Consider the following 20,721-nt stretch of genomic DNA (forward strand, 5'->3'; position numbering starts at 1 on the left):
CCCCACACCCCCAGCCCCAAAGGCCTAAGCACTGCAGACAGGTCCCTGTCGCCAGCCCCACAAAACCCCACAAAAATCCCAAACCACAAAATCCAAAGTCAGTCAACAATACATTAAAAGGATCATACACCGGGGCCCCTGGGTGGCTCAGTCGTTGGGCGTCTGCCTTCGGCTCAGGTCATGATCTCGGGGTCCTGGATCGAGGCCCGCATCAGGTTCCCTGCTCAGCGGGAAGCCTGCTTCTCCCTCTCCCACGCCCCCCTGCTTGTGTTTCTGCTCTCGCTATCTCTCTGTCAAATAAATAAATAAAATCTTTAAAAAAATAAAAAATAAATAAAAGGATCATACACCATCATCATTTGGGATTTATTCTAGGGATGCAAGGACGCTTCAACATCTGCAAGTCAATCAACATGATACACCACATTAACAAAACAAAGGATAAAAATACACGATCATCTCAACAAATGCAGAAAAAGCATTTGACAAAATTCAACATCCATTCATGATAAAAACTCTCAGCAACGTGGATGTAGAAGGAATATACCTCAACATAATAAAGGCCACATATGACAAACCCATAGCTAACACCATACTCAGTGGTGAAGGGATGAGAGCTTTTCCTCTAAGGTCAGGAACAAGACAAGGATGTCCACTCTCATCACTGCTATTCGACATAGAAGTTCTAGCCAGAGCAATTAGTCAAGAAAATAGAAATAAAAGGTACCCAAATTGGAAAGGAAGAAGTAAAACTGTCACTATTTGCAGATAACATGATACTATCTATTAAAAAATCCCTAAAGACTCCACCAAACGATTATTAGAATAAATGAATCAGTAAAGTTGCAGGATATAAAATTAACATACACAAATCAGTTGTGTTTCTATACACTAATAATGAGCTATCAGAAAGACAAATTAAGAGAAAAAAATTCCATTTACAATTGCATCAAAAAGAATAAAATATCTATGAATAAATACCAAGGAGGTGAAAGACCTGTACTCTGAAAATTATAAGACACTGGTGAAATGGGGCACCTGGCGGTTCAGTCGGTTAAGCGTCTGCCTTCGGCTCAGATCCCAGGGTCCTGAGATCGAGTCCAGAGTCAGGCTCCCTGCTCAGCGGGGAGTCTGCTTCTCCCTCTCCCGCTGCCCCTCCCCCACCATTCGGGCTCACTCACTCTCTCTCTCTCAAATAAATAAATCTTAAAAAAAAGACACTGGTGAAAGAAATTAAAGATGACACAAATAAATGCAAAGATATCCCATGCACATGGATTGGAAGAATTAATATTGTTAAAATGTCCATATGACCCAAAATTATCTACAAATCCTATACAATCTCCATCAAAATACCAGTGGCATTTTTCACGGAACCAGAACAAATAATTCTAAAACTTGTGTAGAACCACCAAAGACCCTGAACAGCCAAAGCAGTCTTGAGAAAGAAGAACAAAGCTGGAGGTAGCATGCTCCCTTCTTTCAAACTATACTACAAGCTTATAGTAATCAGAACAGTATGGTACTGGCACGAAAACAGGCACATAGATCAATGGAATGGAATAGAGAGCCCAGAAATAAACCTATGTTTATATGGTCAGTTAACCTACAACAAGGAGGCAAAAAAATCCAATGGGAAAAAGACAATGTCTTCAATAAATGGCACTGGGAAAACCGGACAGCTACATGCAGAAGAATGAAACTGGATCACTTTCTTACACCAGACACAAAAATAAATTCAAATGGATTCAAGATTTGAATGCAAGACCTGAAACCATAAACATAGGCAGTGAGCTCTCTGACATGGGTCTTAGTGATGTTTTTTGGGCCAGGACCCTCAGGCAAGGGCAACAAAAGCTAAAATAAACAGATGTGATTACATCCAATTAAAAAGTTTCTGCACAATGAAGGAAACCAACAACCAAACAGAGAGGCAACCTACAGAATGGGAGAAGATATTTGCTAACCATACATCTGATAAGGTGTTAACATCAAAAATATATAGAAAACTTACATAATTAACTTAATGCCCCCCCCAAAAAAACTCAATTAAGAAATGGGCAGAGGACCTGAATAGACATTTTCCCAAAGAAGACATACAGATGGCCAACAGATGAAAAGATGCTCAACATCACTCATCATCAGGAAAATGTAAATCAAAACCACAATGAGAGATCACTTGACACTAGTCAGATTGGCTATTATCAAAAAAACAAGAGGGGCACCTGGGTGGCTCAGTTGGTTAAGTGTCTGACTCTTGATCTCAGCTCGGGTTATGATCTCAGGTTTGTGAGATGGAGCCCCACGTTGGGCTCCGCACTGGGCATGGAGCCTGCTTAAAATAAATAAATACAAGTTTTAAAAATTTAAAAAAGTAGGTAAGTCACAGGGATGCAATGGTCAGCATAGGGAATACAGTCGATAATTTGTAATAACTTTGTACAGTGACAGATGACTTATAAGATGACTTATTATGGGGATCATTTCATAATGTCTAAAAATATCACAGCACTGTGATATATACCTGAAACTAATAGGATGTTATGTCAGTTACACTTCAATAAAAATAAAAGAAAAAAAAGGAAGAAACAAGAGAACATGTATGTGTGAAACCAGCCACACACACACAAAACAACGCAAAGTTAGACAATCCTTCCGGGTGTGTGTGGGGGGGTGCACTATGCCTTACAGAAAGGCAGAAGCTTACTCCATGGCCACATAAAGTGGACATGCCTCCTGATTTCCTGCTCCCGCCCCCACAAATGACCTCAACACTCTGCTCCCTCATGCCCAACAGCCTGTCAAAGTCTCCTTTAGAGACCTTTGTAAACACCAGATTCTTCCAAGATCTCTCCCAGTCCAATCGCCCACCTCCCTCCTTCTACCACCCCACCCCAGTTTCCACTACTTCCCGCTCCTCCCCCTGAAAATCATGCTCACTGAGGTTACCAGGTTACCAGGGCCCCCTTGATTACCTTGATTAAATCAACCACAGTGCCTTTTAGCCCTTTTCTTATTTGATTTTAGTTTTGGCCAAATGTCGCACTATCGACCATTGGGGATGGCCAAGGCTGCATCAGGCAGACACCCCGAAACCTTGGGAGATGAAAACACTTTCCCCTCGCTCTTCCTCTGGGGGAACATGTGAGCAGCACTGCTGAGCTCAGTATGTGGGTGAATGTTCCAGAGGCAGGAGCCACAGCGAAGGAACAAGTGAGCATGCGCGACCGGGTCAGCCAGACCCAGGAAGGACGCAGGAGCCTCGGGTGAGGCCACTGTGTGGGTGGGAAATTACCAGAAGGGAGATGGAGCCAAGGTGGAATGACTAATCAAGATGATACAGCCAAGAGGTGGCTGCCACGTCGACGGTGCTGAACTCTAGGACAGGGGAGGTGGAGGGACCCAGAAGCCCCGGGCAGAGACTCAGCTTCCTGGAGAAGTGATGAGCTGGACCGTGGCCCAGCAGGAAGCAGCTTGGATTCTGAACATCTGAGTGAGCTCAGAGAAGACTTCCCCAGGCCATCAGGAGCCAAAGGCCTTGGACCACAGCCACATGATCCATGGAAAGAAGGCAAAGAAAGCTCCTAAGTCTTCCGTTCGACTCAGCACCAGCAAAACCACTCCCACCTTGAGGACCAGCCCCAAGCTTAGCAAGGGCTTGTGCTTGTGTGTGTGTGTGTGCGTGCGTTTGTGTACATGTGTGTGTGCACGTGTTTGTGTGCATGTGTGAGTGCATGTGGGCATGCACGTGTTTGCACGTGTGAGTGTGCGCGTGTTTGTGTGCATGTGTGAGTGTGTGCGTGTTTGTGTGCACATGTGAGTGTGCACGTGTTTGTGTGCATGTGTGCGCGTGTTTGTGTGCATGCGTGTGCACGTGTTTGTGTGCATGTGTGAGTGTGCGCGTGTTTGTGTGCATGTGGGCGCGCGTTTGTGTGAGTGTGCGCATGTTTGTGTGCATGTGAGTGTGCGTGCATTTGTGTGCAAGTGTGTGCATGTGTGCGTGTGTTTGTGTGCGTGTGTGAGTGTGAGCGTTTGTGTGCATGTGTGCATGCGTGTTTGTGTGGGTGTGCACGTGTTTGTGTGCAAGTGTGTGCATGTGTGCGTGTTTGTGTGCATTGTGAGTGTGTGTGTGTGCATGTGTGTGCGATGCAGGGAGGGGGTGGGGTGGGTGGGTGAAATTTCATGATTAATGAATCTCGTGAAGAAGGGAATTCCATGGCCATAGGATATTTAAATCCTCCCTGATCTGGTCTGTCTTAGTGAAGGAGGCCACTGGCTAATCCACTAACCACGAGTTTGGCCAGAGGACAGGGCCTCTCAGGGGCCAAGAACCGGTTAGTGTTTGACTGGGAAATGCTGAGTCTGGCTAATGATAAACCTACCTCCCTTGTTTTTTCTCTCTTGGCTGAACATCCAAACTCCAAGTCTTTAGCAACCATTTAACATGTTTTAAATTTAACATTATCGGCGTGAAGGTTGCTCTTTGTATTTGGAAGGCAGACGTGATGTCACTGACTTCAACTTAACAGTACGAGAAGAAAACACCACTTGGCTGGTAGTCCAGTCACCCCGCTGCAGCCCTGGGTCCACCCTAACTCACTGGGTGACTGTGCCCAGGTCACCGCTCCTCTCCGGGGTGTGGTTTGACCATCTGTAATATTAAAGGGGGGGGCCCCAAAGATCAACGAGTTCCCTTCCAGCCCAACCATCTCTGCAGCCATGGTTGTACAGGGGGATCTGGGGGGAGGGGTAAGGAGCAGGTGTGTGCGTCTTCTTCCGGAAAGGGAGAAAGGATGGGAGGGCACAGAGCTAACACCGGCAAGAGGATGGACACAGCAGCAAGCCAGGGGATCGTTTCAGGGCTAGACTGGGAGAGAAGCAAGGTAGGGGTACCAGTGGACAGAGGCTGCTTGGTCGGCCCTGTGCCCCTTCCCCTGCGGCTTTTGGTGACAAAGTGTTCTTTTCCTTTGGGAACCACCCCCTCCTCCACTCTCACTCGATGGGCTCCAGGTTTGATGGATCCAAGTCACTTATCCCCCCCTGGCTATAATTGGCAGATGACATATACTCCAAGCCAGGCCAAGAAGGGCCACTCCTGGGTTTCCTGCTAGAGCTAGTGGAAATCAGGCATGCTCTCTCTTTTTCTCTCTCCCTGCTAAGCAAGGTTGCTAAGTTGGTTGGATGTAAGCCTGGTATCTCTTTGCCACCACCTCAAGGGAGCCTACCCGAGACTAAGTCTAAAGCCAACACCAAGAACACAGAAGCAGGACACAGGCCAGGTGGATCCCACGCGATGCTCAGTATCTGGATCCGGTAGGATCCAAGGCCCTGGATTTCTTCAGTTACAGAAATTAATCTTGATTTTTTAGTTCTGCTTTGTTTCTTTCTTTCTTTCTTTCTTTTTTTTTTTTTTTTTGGCTCAAGTCCATTTGAGTTGTGTTTCTGTCACTTACCACTGAAAAGTCAGGAACTAAGCACCCTGGTCAGGAAATACAGCCTAGACTCCCAAATGTGTCCCCACATTGTGGCCAAGAGGGACCATAGATCAAAGGGTCAATGCTACTGCTGCTCCTCCCAGGCAGGGAGGATAGCTCTCACCCGGGCCCTGCTCCCGTACTAGACCACAAACACTCCCTTGCAACACAAGGACACCCTGAAAGTGCAGCTAATCACAGGTCCCACAGGGAGCTGCCTGCCTTGTTTTCTATCTTGGAGGGACGGTACCGCCTCTCCTGGGCAATGCTCCTTGCAGTGATGAGCTTCTCAGGGTGGCGTCCACTCAGTCAGAGCACCCGACTCCCTGGCTTTGGGCGGGAGCACAAGACCCCAGTTGCGGCAATTGTAGTATTCCGTGCCCTGGGCTTAGCAATTGGTCCAGGACTGGTCACAGGACCCGAGGCAGAGCAATCTGAAGGCTGCCCCAGGACTTTCTATCTTGGGCTGGCAGAGAAGAGTTTCCCTCCTTTGGGGGCACATGCTGTAAGAATGAGCACCTGATGTTGCTGGGGGTCAGGGGAAGATCTGGTATGCAGGAGCGAAGCTGATGCCCTGGCAGAAGCAGAAACGTGGGGCCGAGGGCCATGAACCTGACTGCCCTGGGTCCAGCCTGCACCTGCTCTACCTCGCCTTCCAGCGTGTGAGGCAAGAAACAGCCCTCCGTCCCTCCTGTCTTTAAAGCAAGTTTTAAATGGGTCTCTGTTACTTGCAACCAAATAGTCCTCAAGAATACTCTTTTCTGGGTGCCTGGGTGGCTCAGTCGGTTAAGCATCTGCCTTCGGCTCAGGTCATGATCTCAGGGTCTTGGGATTGAGTCCCCCATTGGGTTCCCTGCTCCACAGGGAGCCTGCTTCTCCCTCTGCTTCCTACCTCTCTCTCTCTCTCTATTTCTTGTGAATAAATAAATAAAATCTTAAAAAAAAAAAAAGGATACTCTTTTCTTCCAAACCAAGAGAAAAACAAACATCTAAGATCTGGGCCCCTTTGTCACCGCTGCTGACCAAGGAAAGTGCTTTAATATCAAGGCACAGAAGCTAATAAGCAAGAGCTTTGGATCTGGGTTCCAATCTTGATCCCAGCAGTCACTAGCTTTGTGACTTTCTGCAAGTCACAACCACTCTGAACCTCAGTATCCTCATCTGTGAAAGAGAGGATAATGATAGCAGTGCCCCCGTGGGTGGCTAGGAGAGCAAAGTGAGTGCCTGGCATGTGGTTCTGGCTCCACACCTAGGGGCTGTTATTATGATTTCCTTCTCCCTGTGCTTTTCTTCTCTGTTCCACCAAGGTCTTGGGTCTAGAGGGGCACAAAGGGGTTTCTGGTGGCCCTGGAGCTTGCAGCAAAGCCCGTGTGTAGCTCTTAGCTCCAGAGGGTCAGGAAGCTCTGGGCTCTGCTGGGGAGGTTTGGAGAAAGAAGAGCTCAGCCCTGGTCTTGGGCCAAAGGGAGAGCTGCTCAGGACCACACAGTCATGGGAATGGCAGCCCGGCCACAGAGAGGAGCCCGACCCACAGCCGTGGCTCACAGAGCCAGACTTCCCAGCAGGCACGGAGGGACGTCCCCCGTGCAGGCACCAAAGAACCACCATTTGCTCAGCAAAGGGCAGCGTCCAGGCACCGGGAGGGGCTTTGGAGGGCTCAGGGTCCGTCAAGGGTCACAAGGATGAGTAAGACCTCCAACAGCTAAACGCAAACACGGCTACGACACGTGGAGCTAAGTGACGTGCTTCCTGCAGGCCCCCTTAGCCTCCGTTCCCCGGAGGTGGTCTCTCTCCTGCACCACGCAGTCCGGTGGCCCCGGGCCACCACGTGGGGATGAGCCAGCCTCCTCTGGTCCTCTATTCCAAGCATCCTGGCTACAACCCTTCCTACCCACTATCGACATGATAACTGTCCCAAAGCTCCAAAAAAAAAAGTCCCTCCCTGCTCAAAAATCTTCAAGAGCTCCCATTTCCTGGGGACAAAACCCAGGTGCCTCCACCTGGCATTTAGGACCCTTCCAGGTACAGCCCCACCACACGTCCGGGTTGTGCCCTAGCCCGTACTTTCCTACCAATAGCTCCCGTGTCAGCAGAGGGAACTCCGCCCTGTATTTGAGACGCACCTGCACGTTCTCACCTCCGCGCTTATCCCATGAACTTCCCCTTCTTGCCTCTCTGCACCTCCAAACCTTTCTTGTCCTGCACATCAAGCACCACCTCCCGGGGGGGTGTTAGCCTCACTGTCCCTAGTTGAAGCAATCCCTCCCTAAACGGACTCCCCGGGCACTTCCGGTTGTGCCAACCGCACTTGAACCTGGCTTCCTGCGGAGGTCGAGCTGTAGAGTGTTTGTCTTTTAAAGAGTAAGAGGATGCAGGCTGTTGTCTCTCTGTCCCGTGAACACAGGAAGTCAGCCAGGCTCTCCCTGGAACCCTGGGTGGCCCCTGCTTGGAAATGCAAGTGTGAAGGGAGCAGCGCCGCCCTTGCCCTACAGGAATGGTGTTCGGGGACCTTTGCGGGGCACCGACAGAGGCTGCCCCCCCACCTCCCCTCTCTACACAGAATTGGTCTCTGAGGAACGTGATGGGTCAGCCCGTCTCAGGGCACACAAGACTCCTGAGAGGACAGGAACCGGGTCCCCTCCCTCTTTCCTCCGAGCACTGGCATTATTCGAATGCCTTGGCTAAAGGGGACATTTCCCTGAGAGCTGGTGGCACACACAGACGCTGTGACACAAGGTGACCTCACCACGAGTCAGTGGCAGGGGAAGCGGACCTGGAGATGTCCGGACTCACCACTGGGCTCAACATCAGCCCAGCAGTGCAGAGCCGAGCCCATGGCTCAGGCTGGAAGCCTCCAGGGCCCAACACCCACTGCGGGGTGGGAGGCTCTAGAAACAATGGCCAGAGTAATAGAAAGCAGAAACCTCCCGAACCTACACGTGGGATCCCGCACAGCAGCCCCATGGTGACAGTGGTCTGGGGCATGCTTGTGTAGGCAGCATGGGATCCCGTCCATGGTGCCATGGGAACAATGGCAGAGTCTCTCTCTCCCTCTCTCTCTCTCTCTCGCTCTCTCGCTCTCTCTCTCTGCTGGCATTGCAAGTGGAACCTAAGCCTGGAGGGGACTTCAGGGTCTTTAGACAGCTCCGGTGTGAGGCAGGCAGAGGTCTTACGGGAGGAGGCACGTGGGTGCTCGGGCAGTCAATGGGAGAAAGAAGAAATACAAGCACATTTCGACGCAGAATAGGGGAGCGGCCGCACCTGCAAACTCAGCACAGGCTGCCCCGTGTCAAGTCAGGGTCGGAGTCAGGGTCAGGGTCGGGGCTCTGCCATACACAACAAGGCCCTGGAGTCTTTCGGTCAGTTTCCTCTGTAGTACTTTGCACGGGAACAGGCACACAATAAACCGCTGGAAGGAGGGAAGGAGAGAGGGAGGGAGGGGCTGTAGGTCCAGGAGAGTCCAGAGGAGGGAGTCCTAGCTTGCAGCTGGATAATCAGGGCCAGCTTCCTGCAGAGGTGGCCCATGAGGGCCTTGAAGTAGAAGCAGCCCGAGGGTCGAGAGGGTCATTTGCGACTAAGGGTTCCTGGAAAGTGTCCTTCACAGGCCTCGGGTCCCTGCAGCATGGTGGGGGCTAAGGCGAAAGCAGGTGCCAGCCCCCTGCCCCTACCCTCCCTTCTTGTCCTCAGCCTCACACAATTCCAACAGCTGGGGGTTCATTTTGAAGGAAAACTTTGCAAATTTTACAAAACACACGGAAAACATACCAGCAGGTGAACACATTGTGGGGGCCCCACTCGACACCCCGACGCTTACGCTTCCTGAGGTCCAGGACGCGGCTCCACCCACAAGAGCCCTCTCCTCCACCTGGGCCTGGCCCAGCTGCTCACCCAGACTCCCCGCTAGCTTGGCGGCACCGGGCAGCCCCGGCTAAAGGCCTCGTGGGCCAAGAGTTGAGCTGACCTGAAAGGCAAAGACACCCTTGACCATCGCCTCCCCAAACACGAAGCTGGAGCCGGCATCCGTGTAGCTCAGGAAGATCTGAAAGCAAAACATAAAACAAAGCAAAAGCCTGGAGGGAGGCCAGGAAGCAAGGAGGGAGAAATGGTGGCCAGGAGCCCGGGGCTGGGTGAGCCGGAGGGACCCTGCTGGCCACGGGCCCGTCCGGCAGCCCAGGGGGAGAGACAGTGGGGCTCCCGGGCCTCCCCGGGGGCCGCACCTGGCAGTGTGCTTTGCAAAAGCTAGGACGATGGTGAGCCAGACGTGTGTGTGAAGACTCTCCTAGGGGGCGCCTTGTGCACCTGCTTACTCCCCTCCCAGCGCCATCCTGCGCCCACCCCAGGCTGGTGGCCTTGCTGGCCTTGCGGCCACCCTTCTGCAAAGCTGGTTTTAGGTCCTGATCTTGCTTGGCGACTTCAGGGACAAGTCACTTCTCTCGTCCAGACCTCAGTAGTCCCATCTCTAAAATGACGGTGGAGACCAGCACATGGAAATCTGAGCTGGCAAGACCGGGGTGCGGAGAGGATTAGCCACGCGCCCCCGATAATATACTTTAAAAAGTAACTCATGCTGGTTGCACAACAATGTGAACGAGCTTCATGACACTTAAAGATGGTGAAAATGGTAAATTTTGTGGAATGTGTATTTACTACAATACACAACGGAATTTAAAAAATAGGACTTCAGTAAACAACGTTATTTGTACGCACGCATGTACACAAAGTAAATCATTTGGAAAAAAAAATTTTTTTTAGCACTTTTAACTGTTATAAGGTCCACATCCCTTGTGACTGCTGAAGACCACCTGCCTTGTGCCCGGGTTCCCTAAGAAACTCCCCATCTTGAGATTCCCTCCCACATCAGACCAGCCTCTGAATGGACGGCTTTGTCTGGGCAGGTGGCCCCAGGCCTGAAGGAAGCGGCGGCCAAACCGCCCAGCCCCAGCTGCTCACATGGTCTGGGGCCCAGGGCACACCCACCATCCCCGTCTCAATCCCTCCCTATGACCTCACCACCCACCTTCCCCCGACAGAGTGGCTTCTCCTCCATTTCCTGGCAGCTCAAGACGCCATGGGCCTCTGGGCCCCACGTACACACCTGGATCTGGTTGCCCATCCACTGGAATGCGATAAATCCCGGTTCTGTTCTGATGAGGAAGAGTCCAAGTGCAAACTGTAGGCCGAGGCCCCAGGACACAGCCCTCCAGGACACCTGCCACTCAAAAGAAAGGTCCTGGTGAGCTCAGCTCCTTGGGAGGATCCGCAGAGGAACAGCATAGGGTAAGGCCAGAGTGCTCTCTCTTCTGCAGCTCATATCTAAAAATAGGGTAAGGCCAGAGAGCACGGTGCTACTGACGGGCTGTGGGAGTTTGAGTCTGTCTGTAGGACAGAGACTGGACCCAGCCAGAACTCTGGGCCTGTTGCCAATGGTCACCTCCACTGGAGTCAGAACAGGTCACACTCTTAGCAGCCACAGGCCTGGGGAAGTGGGCAGGGGTGGGGAAAGGTCTAGGGACCCCTGCAAGTCATGAGCAGCCTCCAGCCTGCCACGGTACTCGGTCCTGGTCATCACTGGGTGGGCAGAGCTGGAGTTGGGGTGTCTGCCCGGACCTCCCCCCATCCCTCCTCCACAGATAGGGCTCCCAGCTGCCCTGACCCCACTCCCTCGATGCCCACACCCCCAGCGGAGGGTTGCTGCTACCTCTCAGCCTTTAATGATTTCTTAGCAGTGATCCCCAAACTCAGGGGTACATGAGGATCTCTGCGAGGCTTGGCTGGAGGCTGTGGGGGGACGTTGGCCACACTGTGAAACGGGGAGGGGTCCTGGCTTCAGGGGGTGGCTGCAAGGTCCAAGGAGGCAGGGACAGAAGGGGCTGCGGCCCAGCCCAGACCTGACCACTAAGCACTCACTGCGCAGTGATGCTTTGAGCAGGCAAAGAGGAGGCTGATGAACACGCAGATCCCTGCAAAGGACACTAGCTGCTCAGGTCGCTGGGAGGTGTCCAGAACGAGCCACAAGACCAAGCCCAGGAAAGCAGCAAGGGCCAGACCCCTGCAGGGGAGAGGCAGAAAGCTACCACTCTCAGCATCTCCCCCCGCCCCGCCCCACGGCCCCAGGGAAAGGGTGCTTAGGGCCGGTGGGAGGAGAGAGAGACCTGTGACCTCACACAGACTGCCCAGCCTCTCTGAGGCTAGTGCCCTCATTGGGGAAATGAAGCCAAAGACCCTCATGTCTCCAGGCTGCTGAGAGGACTAAAGCGGAGAATGCATGTACTGAGCTTCGCGCGGTGCCGAGCACCCGGCTCCATCAAGGGGCAGGACTCCCACAGCTGCAGCGATGCTCAGCCCAGCCTCTGACCAGGCCGGGGTGAGGCGAGGCCTGTGCGGCCCAGGACGCGGCAGTTGGCACCGTGGGCTCTGCTCTCCAGAAGCAATAATGTCAGTCTCGGCAGGTGAGCCAAGCGCCTGAGATCGAGGCCTGGAAGCAACCTTCACAGCCATGCTTTCCTCCCTGGGGCTGGGCTGGGCTTGTCCAGGAGGGCTGGAAATTGGGTGCTCGAGATCTGCCCCTGAGCCTGTCATCAACTCACTCAGAACTACTGATAACAGCTAATGTTCACCGAGCACCTATTAAATATCAGGAGCTATGCCGGATGCTGGGAGAGGTATGGTCACTGCCCATTTTACGGGTGAAGAAACCAAGGCACAGTCAGTTTAAATGACTTGCCCACAGCCCCCCCATCTGAACAGTAGCAGATGTGAGATTTTAACCCAGGCACCCGGGCAGCAAGTCTATCCTCTTAACTAGCTCCGTGCACGGCCACCAGCTCGTAAGAGGCGGACCCAGGACCAGAGCTCAGGCAGGCCACGTCTAGAGTTCACTGCTTACTTCTGCCCATGTTTCCAAGCACCTAACACCCCTGGTCCACATGCACAGTTCCCACCCCGTCTCTGTGCCACTTGCCTTGCTATTTCTCCTGACGTTAACTTACTTTATAAAAACTTAAGCGCAGAGGCACCTGGCTAGCTCAGTCTGTAGAGCATGCAACTCTTAGTCTCAGGGTCATGAGTTCAAGCCCCACATTAAGTGTGAAGACTACTTAAAATGAAATAAAAGAAAATAACAAAAAAATATAAAAATATTTAAAATAAAAACAAAAAATAAAAAAACAAAGCATGTTTGGGGCTGGGTTTTTGTTGTTGTCATTTGTTTTTAACAGCTCTGCAGAGGTATAATTGGCATATAATAAATAGAATACATTGAAATGTACAATTTAAAAAAATTTTTAAAAGAAGGGTGCCCGCGTGGCTCAGTCGATTGAGCATCCGACTCTTGATTTCAGCTCAAGTCATGTTCTCAAAGTCATGAGATCAAGCCCTGTGTCGGGCTCTGCAATCAGCGGGGAGCCTGCTTGAGATTCTCTCTCTTTCTCCCTCTGCCACGCCCCCCCCACTTGCACACGCTCTCTCTCTTAAAAAAAAAAAGCATACAATTTGATAAGTTTTGATGTATATACTCACCTGGAGACCATCACCACAATTAAGACAGTGGACTTACCATATCCATCACCCTCAAAAAGTTCTTCATGCCCCTCTGTAATTCCTGGCCTCCCGCCTTGTCCCCAGGCAGCAACTGATCTGTTTTCTGTCACTAGATTAGTTTGCATTTTCTAGGATTTTATATAAATGGGATCATACCGTACATATCCTTTTTTTATGTGATTTCTTTCTCTCGTAACTATTTTGAGATTCCTCCCTGTTTTTGCATGTATCAGTAAGTCATTCCTTTTTATTGCCGAGCAGTATCTCATTGGGTGGGTGCACCACATTGGGCTTATCCGTTCATCTGCTGAAGCACACTTAGGTTGTTTCCAGTCTTTGGCTATGACAGATAAAGCTGCTATGAACATTCAAACTTTCATGTGCAAGTCTTTGTATGGATATACGTTTTTATTTTTCTTGGGTCAATACTACTTGGGTAATACTGCAGTAAGTGGAATGGGTGAGTCATATGGTAGATCTCGCTTTTTAGGAGATTGCCGAACTGTTTTCCAAAGTGATTGTACAATTCAGCAGTAAGTAAGAGTTCCAGTTTCTCTGTATTTTTGCCACACTTCATATGGTCAATCTTTCAAATTCTAGTCATTCTAAGAGACATGCAGTAGTATCTCTTTGTGGTTTGCATTTCCCTAATAACCTAATGATGTTGAGCATCTTTCCACGTGGTTATTTACCACTTACATTTCTTCTTTAATGAAATGTCTGCTCACATCCTGAGCCTATTCTTCAATTGGGTTGTTTTTCTTATCAAGTTTTGAGGAGAGCTTAATATATTCTGGATACAAGGCCTTTGTCAAATGTGTGATTTGCAAAACTTTTCTCATAATCATGCCTTCTCTTTTAATTCCCTTAACCATGTCTTTTGAAGAGAAGTTCTTAATTCTGCTGAAATTCAATTTGTCCAGTTCTTTAATGTACTGTGATTTTGGTTTTGTATCTAAGAAATTTACTTAACTCAAGGTCACAAAGATTTTCTCCTACATTTTCTTATAGAAGTTTTATAGTTTTAGGCTTTCAATTTACATTTTTAATCTATTTTCAGTTAATTTTCCATATCCTGTGAGGCCTGAATTATATTATTATTTCGTTTCCCTTCTTTTTCTTTTTGACTCTGAATATACAGTTGCTTTAGCATAATTTGTTGAGATGATTATTTCTACATTGAATTGCTTTAAGTACCCTTGTCAAAAGTCAATCCGCTATATATATGTAGATCTATTTCTGGACTCTATTCAGCGCCATTGATCTACTTGTCTGTTTTAATGCTGATACCATACTGTCTTGATTACTGTAGCTTTACAGTAAGTCTTAAAGACAGGTAGTATAAATTCATCAAACTTGTTCATCTTTTTCAGTGTTTTGGCTATTCTAGGTTCTTCTTTGCATTTCTATATGAATTTTAGAATCATCTTATCAGTTTCTACCCCAAAAGTCTGCTATAATTTCGACTGAGATATTACAAAAATCTATAGATTAATTTGAGGAGAATTGATAATGTTGACAATACTGAGTCTTTTGATCCATGAAGCTGGTCCCACTATTTAAGTTTTCGTTAATTTCTCTCAGCAGTGTTTTGTAAGTTTCAGTGTGCAAATCTGCACATCTTTTATCAGATTTTACCTTAAGTGTTTTATGTTTCAGGCTATTCTAAATGGCATTTACAATTTTAACCTGTTGCTGTTTATTGTTAGTATATTTAAATATATATATTTTTTTGCATGTTGCTCTTGTATCCTGCAACTTGTTAAACTCACTAATCAGTTCTATTAGCTCTTTTTGGTAGATTCCATAGGATTTTCTATGTACACAATCATGTTGTCTGTGAATAAAGACAGCATTACTTCTTTTTCAATCCACATGTCTTTCATTTCTTTTTCTTACCTTATCACACGAGCTACAACATCCAGTACAATGCTGAATAAAAGTGATGAGAAGGGACATTCTTCCATCTTGATCTCAGTGGAAAAGCATTCAGTTTTTCACAGTCAAGTATGATGTTAGCTGTGGATTTTTGTTATTTTTTTATCCCTACTTTCCTCAGAATTCTTATGAGGAATGGATGCTGAATTATGTCGAATGCTTTCTCTGAGTCTATTGACATAAACATACGGGTTTTTTTTTCCTTTTAGTCTATTAATATGACCTATCACATTAATTTTTTAATGTTAAACCAACTTTGGATTCCTGGGATAAACCCCATTCATTCACATATTAAATCCCTTTTATATATTGTTGCACTTGGTTTTCTAAAATTTTGTTAACAATTTTTACATCTTTATTCATGAGGGATTCTGGTCTGTACATTTAATGTGATTATTGGTTTGGAGGAAGGGTTGCGGCTACCATCTTGCTATTTATTTCCTCTTTGTCCCATCTATTCATTTCCCTTTTTCTGCCTTCTTTCAGAGTGTTTATCTTAAAACGATTCTCCTTTCTCTCTCTCAGTCGCTTTTTTAACTTGTTAGCTGTAACTCCTTGTGATGTTATTTTAGTGGTTGCTTTAGCATTTATAATATACATCTTTAACTTATCCCAATCTACCTTTAAGTGATACACTACTTCACGTTCAGTATAAAAACCTTATAGCAATATAATTTCTTTTCTTCCCTCCCAACCCTTGCTCTTTACTTCTACATAATATAAATTCCACAATACACTATTATTCTTGCTTTATAAGTTGGTTACCTTTGAAAGAGATTTAAATAATAATAAAAATAGTTGTTATAGTCACCCATATAGTCGCCATTTCAATGCTCTTCACTAGATTTCCTTCCGATCTCAGTTTCCTTCTGTTTGAAAAATTTCCTTCAACATTTCTTATAGTGCAGGTTTGCTTTTGATGTCTGAAAACTTCTTTCAGCTTTTGTATATCTAAAAGAGTCCTATTTCTCCTTTTTTTGGAAGGATGTTCTTTCACTGGTGAAGAGCTCTAGATTGACACATTTTTGTTTTGTTTTTACTCTTCCATTGCTTTTCCATGTGTATTGTTTTTGAGAGGAAATCGGTTGTCATCTGTATCTTTGTTCCTCTGCACATGTTTTCTTCTCTAGCTGTTTTTAGAATTTTCTGTTTTGTTACCAGTTTTAAGCAATTTGATTATGATATGCCTTGGTGGGGTTTTCTTCTTGTTTCTTGTGCTGGGGTTCATGGAGTTTCTTTGGGTTTATAATCTTCATCAGATTGGAATATTTTGGACACAATTTCTTCAAGTAATTTTTTCTTCCCTCTTTCTCCTCTGGGACCTCAAGGTACATGTACCCACTTAAAGTTGTGCCATGGTTAACTGATGTTTTGCTGGGCTCTTTCAAGTTTTGTTTTTAAGATTTGTTAGGCAGAGCCTGAGCAGGGTTTATTCTATGGTTAATTTTTCCCTACTATTGACCCAAGATCCCAAGATCTTTAGTACTCTAAACAATTCCCTGTGGAATTATGAAGTTTCCACTCTGACCGTTGAGAAAACACACTATTTCTGGCCCTGTGTGACTTCCAGGCACTGTTCCCTCTAATCCTTTCAGGTGGGTCTTTCCTAGGCTTTGGATGGTTTTCTCATATGCATTCACTGATCAGAACTCAGTTGCATACTCAAAAAGGACCCTCTGTGGATTTCTGGAGTTTTCTCTCTATCTATCTCTATCTGTGCCACTATCTTCTCTCATACTCTGCATTGTGAACTCTCACCGCCTTGGCTTCCCTGGCTTCCCAGCTCTGTATCCTCAACCCAGGAAATCTGCTGGCCCACCTTGGTTCCCTTTCCCGGCACTGTGGCCTGGAAACTCTCTCAATGCATTAAGTGGGGGAGCAATCACAGGGCTCATCTCCTTTGCTTCCTGTATCTCCAGGATCACTGTCTTCTGCTGCCTGACGTCCAATATTTTAAGAGCTATTGTTTCATATATTTGTTCCAGTTCTTTAGTTGTTTCAAGTGGTCTCTGTTACTCAATCTTGACTGGAAGCCAATATCAAATACATGTGTTTTTTAAATCGAGACAAAATTCACATACCATACGATTTGCCCATTTTAAGTATACAGTGTATGGGGCGCCTGGGTGGTTCAGTTGGCTAAGCGTCTGCCTTCGGCTCAGGTCATGATCCCAGGGTCCTGGGATCGAGTCCCGCATCAGGCTCCCCGCTCAGCTGAGAGTCTGCTTCTCCTTCTCCCTCTGCCTGCTGCTCACCCTGCTCATGCTTTCTCCCTCCCTCCCTCCCTCTCTCTCTCTCTCTCTCTCTCAAATAAATAAATAAAATCTTTTTTAAAAAAATAAAGTATATAGTGTAAGGGTCCTCAGTATATTCAGAGTTGTGTGACCATCACTATAATCAATTTTAGAATATCTTCATCAGCCCAAAGAATAACTGAGAACCTCGAGCCATCACCCCCAATCTTTCCACCCATTCCCCCCAACCTTAGTCAATCACTAATCTACTCTCTGTCTGTATAGATTTGCCAATTTGGACGTTTCACATCAATGGTTCTTTGTGACCAGTTTCTTTCACTTAGCATAATGTTTTCAAGCTTTGTCATTATTATAGCATGTAGCTTTCCCTTCTGTGGCCAAATAATATTCCATTATATGGATATACATATTGGACTTATCCACTTATCAGCTGAGGGATGCTTGGGTTGTTTCCACCTTTCGGCTGTTATAATGTTGCTATAAACATTTGTGTACAAGTTTTTGAATAGACATATGTTTTCATTTCTCTTAGGTATATACCTAGGGATGGAATTGCTACATATCCTCGCCGAGCAGGGAGACCGATGCGGGGCTCAATCCCAGGACACTGGAATCATGAGCTGAGCCGAAGGCAGACGCTTAACCGATTGAGTCACCACATGTCCCTGAAACTAATGTTTTCTAAAGCAGCTGCACCATTTCACATTTCTACCAGTGGTGGATGAGGAGTTCGAGGCTTCCATAACTGGGCCAACACTTGTTATCATCTGTCTTTTTTGTTATCATCCCAGTAAATGTGAAGTGGTATCTCATGTGGTTTTGATTTGCATTTTATGATGGCTAATGATGTTAAGCATGTTTTCATGTAGTGGCTATTTGTATATCTTTGGAGAAATGTCTATTCAAATCCTTTTCCCATTCTTCAATTTGGTTGTTTTTTTATTGTTGAGCTGTAATTCTAGATACAAGTCCTTTATCAGATACATAATTTGCAAATATTTTCTCCCATTCTGTGGGTTGTCTTTTTACTCTTTTGATGGTATCCTTTGAATCAAAAAGTTTTTACTTTTCATAAAGTCTAATTAATCTGCATGTATTTTTTAAAGGAAACCTTACATCAATACATCCAATGGAAAGCCAGTATCAATGATTAGTCACAAATAGATGATTGTAAAAACAAATCCTTTCACAAAACTATTTAACTCTTTTATTACTATTTAAATGACATCCTTTTGTGTTTTTTTAGTTTTTTTAGCTGCTCCAGGGATTATAATGTGCATCCTTAGCATAACATAATCTACTTAGAGTTAATACTGTACTAGTCTAAAAAAAGTCCAATTGTAAAAAAAAAAATCTATTTATAAATTTAATTATTACAAATTATAAAATTTTTAAATTTTATTCAAAGTTTATATAATTTATGAATTTTTTAAAAAGATTTTATTTATTTATTTGAGACAGAGAGAATGAGAGAGAGAGAGAGAGAGAGCACATGAGAGGGGGGAGGGTCAGAGGGAGAAGCAGACTCCCTGCGGAGCAGGGAGCCCGATGCGGGACTCGATCCAGGGACTCCAGGATCATGACCTGAGCCGAAGGCAGTTGCTTAACCAACTGAGCCACCCAGGTGCCCTATAATTTATTAATTTTTAAAAATTTTATTTATTTAAAATTCTAAGTTATAATTATGAATAATAATTACTATTTATTATACATGTATTTATAAAGAAGATGAAAAAATGTGCTCATCCATAGTCCTGCTCAAATCATTTTGCTGTGGTACCTCCCTAGGTTAGTCACTGGATCTCCTTGAGCACCAGTTTCTTTATCAAAAAACTGGAGCCCTGAAATAGACTGGGGGTCTTCAGGTTTTTTTTTTAAGCCACAGAAACCTTTTTTTCCAGCTAATTATTTATATTTTTATTTTTATTTTTTGCAAACTTCAGTTTATAAAACAGATAAAACAGAGCTTCCTGGTTGTAATGGGGATTTGGGGAGGGGGGTCTGATGGTCCCCCCTCCAATCTTTCCCGCCCTATGGCACCTCCAAGGTTTCCAGATCTCTAAGGAACCCAGTTTGAAAACCAGGGGAGCCCAAACTGTTGTCCAGGAACATGGCTGGCGGCATGAGAATCTCCTGGGGGTTCACTAAATTCATGGACACCGGGACCCCAATCCAGCCTGCGGACTCCGACTCCAGGGGTGGTCCCCTGCAGCTGTCTCTCACGCCCCCGCTGATCCCATAGGAGGCTCTGACATGGGCCCTCCCTGTTTGGGTGGGCTGGAACCTCTGAGCTCAGGAAACTGTTGAGTCTTGTTCTCAGGTGACCCGGGGCTCCCAGGGGGCAAACAGAAGGGAGGGTGCCCCATTGCCCGGGAGCCCCCCGGTGGGGCAAGGACTGAGGCCTTCCTCCCCCAGGCCGGCGGTGACCCCGGAGCCGACGCAGAGGCCTCAGCCAACGGCCCGCCCATCCTGCCTGGGGCTGTGAGCTCACTCACCTCTCAAACCATAGGCGCAGGCGGTAATGCCCCAGAGGCTTGACACACCTCAGCAGTGTGGGTCCCAGCAGCCTCTTGAGCAGGCTGTGGGCCAGGAAGGTGAGGAACACACAGGTGAGAACAAAGAGCACCAGGGCCCTCTGGAAATCCAGGAGGCTGGCAGTCAGCAGGAAGGCAGCGAACGCTGCGAGTGGGGGGGAATGAAACAGAGAGGAGTCAGTGACAATGACACGGGCCAGCCCCCCTGGCCCCCAGCTCCACCTTGTCCCATCCAGGGCATGGGGACCTCTGCGCCTCAGCTGCCTCATCTGGAATTGGGGACAATCATTCCGGGCTGTGCTGGAGGGTCGGTCCGAGTAACTGAGGAAGGTATGTGGAGGGGCTTTGCACACCTTGAACTTGCTGACCAGCTGTGAGGGATGAGTGTGTAAGGAGGGGCTTCTGAGCGTCAGCGGAGGGCCTGCTCTGTCCCAGACCACACGAGGTTCCATGGTGGTCAGAGATGGACGGGACAGGTCGCGCACTCGTGTGCGCCAGGATCCGGCTCTGAAAATATGGGCCATTGTCTTCCTAGAATTTCCTTCTCCCCGCTTGCTCCTGTCCTCTTCGAGTAGCTAAGCCAACCCGCGCTCTGCCTCAAGAAAGGAATATGACAGTGGAGGGCAGAGGGGCAAGTGTCTCTCCCTGCCTTATGAGTTCCAGAAGCCAGAGCCCTTGAAGAATGGAAAGGACTTACAGTTCTTCCACTCGGTAAAAATGTGGGCTGCAGCGCTGTGAATAAGTGTTAAGTCTTACCCTACCCCTCCGCTGCCAGACTAGCTGGAGGACAGACTAGCTGGAGGACAGACTAGCTGGAGGACAGCCTACGTGGGGACACTGGTTAGAGAAAAGGCTAATTGAAGGGCAGACTAGTTGAGGACAGACTAGTTAGAGGACAGACTAGCTGGAGGACAGTGGTTGGAGGACAGACTACCTGGAGGACAGACTAGTTAAGGACAGTGGTTGGAGGACAGACTAGAGGAC

General features: G+C 47.5%; 1 protein-coding gene across 2 annotated transcripts in view; it reads right to left on the bottom strand.

Annotated features, from left to right (window-relative positions):
* The window catches only part of SLC28A1 (solute carrier family 28 member 1), a 46,396-nt gene that overhangs the window by 20,299 nt on the left and 5,376 nt on the right, over positions 1-20,721 (bottom strand). Inside the window, exons 4-7 of one of the 2 annotated variants that reach the window (XM_028089418.2) lie at positions 19,699-19,882; positions 11,379-11,520; positions 10,567-10,680; positions 9,433-9,510 (exon numbers count right to left, since the gene is read on the bottom strand). In XM_028089418.2, the coding sequence (XP_027945219.1) occupies positions 9,433-9,510; positions 10,567-10,680; positions 11,379-11,520; positions 19,699-19,882 (518 nt within the window). Of the gene's footprint in view, positions 1-9,432; positions 9,511-10,566; positions 10,681-11,378; positions 11,521-19,698; positions 19,903-20,721 lie in introns of both variants that reach the window. The other variant, XM_088025152.1, reaches the window with a different exon arrangement.

The sequence above is a fragment of the Eumetopias jubatus genome, unplaced genomic scaffold (assembly GCF_037043125.1).
Source record: "Eumetopias jubatus isolate StellerSeaLion01/CBP00866 unplaced genomic scaffold, mEumJub1_p1.0 scaffold_7, whole genome shotgun sequence".
Taxonomy (NCBI): domain Eukaryota; kingdom Metazoa; phylum Chordata; class Mammalia; order Carnivora; family Otariidae; genus Eumetopias; species Eumetopias jubatus.